The 7,294-nt window shown below is 40.0% G+C and overlaps 1 protein-coding gene across 1 annotated transcript in view; it reads right to left on the minus strand.

The window, feature by feature from the left end:
* Positions 1-7,294, minus strand: part of ZNF26 (zinc finger protein 26) — an 8,232-nt gene extending 938 nt beyond the window's left edge. The window contains 2 exon segments of the mRNA XM_013006421.1: positions 5,906-7,016; positions 7,019-7,294. Coding sequence (XP_012861875.1) covers positions 5,906-7,016; positions 7,019-7,294 — 1,387 coding nt within the window.

Raw genomic sequence — 7,294 nt, forward strand, 5'->3', positions numbered from 1 at the left:
CCAGTCCTTGTTCCAACTCTTAGGGTTCTGGATCCATATTCTTTCTACTGAGGAACCTCACTGCCATTTAGTCTTTTTCTCTTGGAGTGGCAGGTGGGGTTGAGGCCCTTGCGGAGAACTTGCCTTTACACCCTCTATACACACACATTGGATCCAACTCTACATTTCAATAAGACCTTCAGCTGCATCTTATCTACACTCAGGAATTTGTTACTATCTTTCTTAGAGTCCGGTTTCTTAAACCCGCCACTCTATCTGAAGCAACTCTCAGTGTGAGCTCCCCACTTTTGACCACTGTAGATCATACCCTCACCCATCAGTATCAGAAAGCAAAGAGAGATGGGGACATCATCTTGGGTTCATCTTTACTAGACAGCACGATGTTAAGGCTGAGTGTTGACAGAAACCTTTATTAAAAATTTCAAAATGTAAGGTGATGTTTCCATTTGACGTTTACCCCAAAGAAGTCTGGGTTCTTTAATTTAAACCACATCAAAATAGCAGTTTGGGCATCTTTGAGAAACTCAAATGATGTTCCTTTTCCAGATTTTTTAGTTTGAGGAACAAAAATGAGGCTAGAATGGCAAGATGAGGGATACAGAGGGGATGAGAGAAGATTTCCCAATGAAATTCTCATAGGATAGCCCTTGCTAACACCCACCCCCCCAACAACAAAAAAGAAGAGGTGCACTAACATGAGGGAAAAGCATGTATTCCTCAGTACAACTTTCCTGGCCTTCTTCTCTCCAGTGCAATTTTCAATTTTCTTGAAAACTTCTTCCTAATAAGCCCCTGTGGTTGCCCCGTGTCCACTGAGAAACTGTTATAAATATGGCTGGTTTTGTTCTGAGCCGACGTAACTTGAATTTAACTGACACAACAAATCACTCAGAAATCACTGTTTTGACTAGAATTTTTGAAAGCCCCTAACAAGAATTAAAAACTAAGTGTATTCTTTTATTTATTTACTCAAGTTGTCAACGATTTTATTTTACTTGGAGAAAGTAAGGGGATGTTTTCTCCTATAGGGTCACTATGAGTCAGAATAGATTTAATAAACTAAGTGTATTCTTGTGAGAATTTGTCTACAGCCAACCATTGAGCACAGAGACTCATTTTTAAATGATTGAATAGACCTGAGCCTGGACGGACCGGAGCCCTGGCAGCTGCATTTTGACTTCCCCTCTTCATGTCACACCGAAAACAACCAGCGGGTTGTATATCACTGACAGGCACTCAGATATAAGTCCTAAACCAGTTACTGGCACATGCCTGGGATTTTCCACCTTTCCTATGGTTCTTACTACCTGGACATAAATCTGTGGATTCCTTAGCACCAAAAAAAAAAAAAAAAGGATATTGTGGTAAATGGATAATCAGTGATTGACACAGATCATGGTTGTTGTGTACAGGATGTCCTCCCTCATAACCTAGTCTTTTGAGCAGCTACTTAATCAAGCTTTACCTTCATCCTGACATGTTCTGGTCTTTTGTTTCTACTAGACTCCAAAGATATCAATTTTTATTTTGAGTTTGAGTATTGCTGGAATTTCAGCAGGTATGAATTTGAGGCTTTAGAACTCAAACTCAGCACACTGCAAATAAAAATGTTTGTACACAGCATTTAATCCAAGGTAATCTTCCTTGGCTTTTTTATTGATAGGTGGACTTTTCTCAAACAACCCACCCCCCAAGTTTCCATTAAGGGGGTACAATTTTCTGATGACATGGATGTTATACAGACTGAGTCCTGATTCCCTACGTAAGGTTTGTCAACTACTCAATTTCCCCCACGTAGGTATTACAAGGAAACGTTGTGATTTACAAATCAACAGCACGCCATGTCAGCTGCGTTCCATAAGCATTTGTAGACTTTGTGAGGAAAACAACACTGTCAACTCTGAAAGGACAGTTAGCTGACAATGCATTGAGAACGGTGGCATGAACCTGTCATGGTGCTGGCAGGTTTGTGCAGTGACATACATGATACAAACTGTATATGGGGCATTTGGAGACATAACTATTGGCTGTGATCAAGGACCCATCATCCTTACCTTGAGATGACCTTGGGCCACTACACCACTTACCCTGTTAAGTTCCTACTTGACACACATCACAGTAGTGTGATTTGATGTATACGATCAGATACTATCCAGCGGCCTCTGAAAGGTAAAGAGCTACTTAGATTATGGTTATAAACCAAAGCTAAAACCACTGCTGTACAACTGATTTCAAATCATAGCAGTCACAGGGGACAGAGCAAAACTGCCCAGATTTCCAAGGCTACAAAATATTTAAAGAAGTAAACCTTTAAGAGTGCAGAAAGCTGGTTGTATGAATCATTGACCTTGTGGTTATAAGCCCAATGCCTAACCCACTACCTTAAAATGTTAGGAGGGTTAACACCACTAGTGTTTTTTAAATTGTACATGAAAAGTGCACAAAATTATAGGTTGATTCTAAATCATGATGATCCCATGTCAAGAGTATAATTCTGCTGCATATTATTCTCAATCAAAAGTACACTTCAGAGCCTTTATTGAGATGTCTATGGGTAGATTTAAACCTCAAATCTTTTAGTTAGTAATCAAGTGCTTTTCTACTTGAAATATCCAGGAAATGCATAATTGCATGTGATCTTTGCATAATTCAAGGCATTTTTTGTTTTTGCTTTTAAGTTACTTTGCAAAGTAGCCAAGAGATTGGTTAAACATTGGGCTGCTGACTGCAAGGTCAATGGTTTGGCAGTTAAGATCTAGAATGGCCCATAATGTGGTCTAACATGATATAATCACCTCCATAATGAGATCTGCTCTGAGTAGCTAATCAGTTCTAAAATTAGAGTGGGATGCAACATCCACATAACCTTGAAGCAATCAATGGAAAGGCTTGCTCCCAATATAAAAGGACATGATGGAAAAGCTTGCTTGCTTTTTGCCAGTTCTGGATCCTGCATCTGGCTCATCAACCACCAGTTCTTTGGATTTGAACCAACAGCCTAAAATGTTGCCTGCTGATATTGGGAGTCATCAATGGCCTGCCACCTGACATGCTCACCTTGGTGTCATTCACCTTTGCAGCCATCAGCCTGTGGTCTTTCTGCTGATATTGGTTTATCAGTCCTTGCAGCAGTCAGGAGAACCCGCCAGCCTCATATCTGACCCACAGACTTAGAGCCTGCCCAGACTTGGATGGTGCAAGCAATTTTAGAAACAAATTTCTATTTACATATATAAGCCTTAGTGGCTTTGCTTCTCAAGGGAACCCTGCCTAAGACACCTGTCAACTTCCCTAATAAACCCTAAGTATTATCCATGAGCTCTGCATGGCCATTGCAATGAATTATAAAACACAGAAGAAAAGTATAGTATTGAGGGAAGGATGGTTGGTGCTGATACAGGGTAAAATAAGTTGGACAGTAGAGGCATGACTGACCTCTGCCCCATAGGATTCTTCCTTGTGCAGATATGGAGTTGGATTTTCCTATTTCCATGAGTAGCTGGAGGAGATCAGAAATGGCCCTGCAGAATTTCCTTATGGACCAAAACAACATACTCTAGTTGTTCAGGACCACTACGAGTCTTCTGCCAGAACAATATTTTCCCAGCCACAGATGATATTTTTAATGACATATTCTCCCATTCACCTTCCCGATCCATGAACAGCTACTCCTTTCAGTAACATACTTCTTTGGGTGTTGGTAAAGGGACAGGGCTAAATTTGTGGAAAACACACCAGGAAACCAATCAAGAATGATTTCACAAAGCATTGCCATTTGTTCCTCTATATTACTGCATAGTTTCCAGCTGCTGTATGTCCTGCCATGGACCAGTGTTAGGTCTGGTGTTGCATTAGCCAACAAAGACCATTTCCTCACAAATTAAAAACTTGTTCCATGGCAGTAGTTTCTTAGTTTTCCTAGAATCTTACCCTTAGAGTCTACGTGTATAAAAAAAACACTATTTCATACTATAGGCTTAAAAGTTCTTGTTTTGGGAAGCTTAATCCACCTGCTTTTCCCAAATAGTTTGTTAACTGTCTGGGCCGGGTTTGGTCTGTGCAGCACCTTCCCCCAGCTCTCCTGGACAATAGCCCGCTGGACTATCTGGCTCCTTCCCCGCCTCTCAAGGCCAGAGCGGGACTGTGCAGCCTCTTCTCCCACATTCCAAGAAGCTGGTCTCTCCACCTAATTTGCATATTTCCCTGACCCAAATCCCACAAATATCCCACGGCCCCAGCGACTGGTGTGATTTCCCTGACCTAACTCGCTGGGTCGCGGAACCCTTCCAGGAGCTCAAGATGCTCCTGTCCCTGTCTCTGCAATCCCTTCCCTCCCGGGAGCTTCTTGCGTACCCTAATAGAGTCACTCTTAACCTCACGTTCTTTGTCTCAATTCTGCCTTCATTCCGTGTCTCTGTTTTTACCTCTCATTAGCTACATTATTCCAAGGAAATAATTTATCAACCAGAACCCTTTGCCTATAAGAAACAAGCTCATTCTCCTTATGAAAGAAAAAATTTTTTTTGTTATTTAAAAGATATCTGAAAGCCCCCAATAACATGATTAACAAAATAAATAAAACTAACAAGAATGACAAAGTAAAACAGATAAAATCCTTAAATCAAAAAAAAGATATCTGAAAAGTACATAGAGGCCATAAGGTCAGAGGCAGTATCAAAGTTGCTGAGGGAATCAATTTATCATGAACTCATGATGATCTCAAGAATTCTGCAGTAAAGTAAATGAGTCCCCATATTTCCCCTGTGGTTCATGTGAAAATGACAGACAAACACAAAATCCTGGAGGTGATGTTACCATTAGCCACCCATGAGAATAATGCTCACCTTTTAGTTACGTGCTGGGATGTGATCCACAAGGTCAGCAGTTCAAAACTACAAGCTGCTCCAAGAGAGAAAGACTGAGCTTTCTACCCCCATAAAGAGTCACCAGTGCAGAAACCCCCAGGGGCAGTTCTAGTCCGCCCCAGTAGTGTTGCTCTGAGTCAGAATCATTTCGGTGCCAGTGAGTCTTGTTTTGGTTGGTTGGCTAGTTTGAGGGATGACCTGAAAATAGCATTTCTCTAGACAAAACATATATCAGTGAACCAATACTGAACTGCTCAGATATAACAAACATCCATTTTGAAAATTCTTAAGGATTCATTTGAAAGGTAGCCCTGTAACAATTGCCAGATCCACTCATATAGACTTAAAAAGTAAAATTATCTGAAGTAAAAGTATATCCTTTCATTTGTTATAAGCCATATTATTTTAGTTATGTTATTTTACTAAGAAATAAAATGCTGATATCTAGCAAGATAAACCACATTGGTGAACTATAAAATATATGCATAACAAATTAATTTTAAAATATCAAACATTTTAAAAACACAATTTAGTGTTACTCCAGAAAGTCAAACAAAATATCCCATAGCTGTAAGAATATGTTCCTGTTTTCTTGACCATTACTTTATTTACACATTTCTTTAAAAAGAAAAAAATTTATACTTTAGCATGAAAATGTTTACCACCATAGCATAATTTAGAATTTGACTCTTGATAAAAACATAGCTTCAAATCTGGCATGTGACTTTCACATAGTCTATGTAAAAATGCTTTTCCAATTCATTAATTTTTAAGGTGCTCTCAGGATGAATTTTCTTAAATATTCATAATAATGCTACTTACTACCTTTGGTCCTTGTACTGCTCAGTTATATCTCTCACAAAGATGTAAAGGACTTACGATTGATGGCTTTCACACACTCATTCCAAATACATAACTTATACAAGTGTAGTTCAGGGGCTCCTGCTGTATATCCTGACCATATGATAATCTGAAGTCTCCAGAGGACCAACTTCTGTAAGACTGCTTCTTACATTCATTTCATCATTCTAATTTCTCACTTAAGAAATTAGTGACTAAAAACTTAAGAGTTTTTAGATGTATTCGAAGCCCTGAATTCCAACAGAAGGATTCCCCACATTCAGAGCATTTCCAGAGCTTCTCTCCTGTATGAACTCTCTGATGTTCACTGAGGGATGACTTCTGAGTAAAGGTTTTTCCACATTCACAGCATTCAAAAGGTTTCTCTCCAGAATGAGTTTTCTGGTGTATCTGGAGCGATGCCTTCCTAGGGTGTGCCTTTTCACATTTGTTGCATTCATATGGCTTTGCTGTCGAGTGAGTTCTCTGGGGTATAATCAGCTGTGATTTCCCACAAAAGGCTCTCTCACAGAAATTGCACTCATAGGGTCTCTCACCTGTGTGTGTTCTTCTACGTGTAACAAGGTATGACCTGCTACTAAAAGCTTTTCCACATTCATTACATCCATAGGGCTTCTCTCCTGTGTGAGCTCTCAGGTGTGCTATAAGCTGTTCCCTCCTACCAAAAGCCTTCGCATATTCACTGCATTCATAGGGTTTCTCACCTGTGTGAATTCCCTGATGTACAACAAGTTGGGTCTTCATATTGAAGGCTTTCCCACAATCACTGCGTTGATAAGGTTTATCTCCTGTATGCATTCTGATGTGTACACGCAGGTATGATTTACTCCTAAAGGCTTTCCCACATTCATTGCACTTATGGGGTTTCACTCCGGTATGAGTTCTCTGGTGCACAACAAATGGTGACTTCAAACTGAAAGCTTTCCCACACTCACTACATTCATAGGGTTTCACTCCGGTGTGACTTCTCTGGTGTAAACTAAGCTGTGACTTCCAGCTGGAGGTTTTCCCACACTCACTGCAACCATAGGGTTTTCCTTCTGTGTGAACTTCCTGATGAACAATAAGCTGTGACCTGAAGGAAAACACCTTCCCACATTCATTACATGTGTAGGGCTTTTCTCCTCTATGAACTCTTTGATGGGCTTTAAGATTTGACTTGGCACGGAAGGTTCTTTCACATTTGGTGCATTCATAAGGTCTCTCACCTGTATGAATTCTGAGATGTACAAGGAGCCGTGACCTACAACGAAAAGCGTTCCCACATTCACCACATACACAGTTTTTTTTCCTATGGAATGAGCTCTTTGAGGCTTGAGAAAATATGAGTTTTCATATTCATGTAACATACCAAGATTCCTCCTTACATAATTTGTGAATGAGCCTGAACCTTGTGTCAAAGTTTTTCCATGTGTATACTTATGGAGTCTTTGTCTTGAAGAAATATGGCTTGTGCTCAAGTGAAGTTTTCCAAATATAATGCAAACATAACCTCTCCCAATACTTTGGAGCTCATCTTGATTTTTCTGGTACCATTCTTCCCAGCCTTCTAGAAAAACTAACAACAT

The sequence above is a fragment of the Echinops telfairi genome, unplaced genomic scaffold (genome assembly GCF_000313985.2).
Source record: "Echinops telfairi isolate 266 unplaced genomic scaffold, ASM31398v2 ScPeMD7_7412;HRSCAF=8450, whole genome shotgun sequence".
Classification (NCBI taxonomy): Eukaryota; Metazoa; Chordata; class Mammalia; order Afrosoricida; family Tenrecidae; genus Echinops; species Echinops telfairi.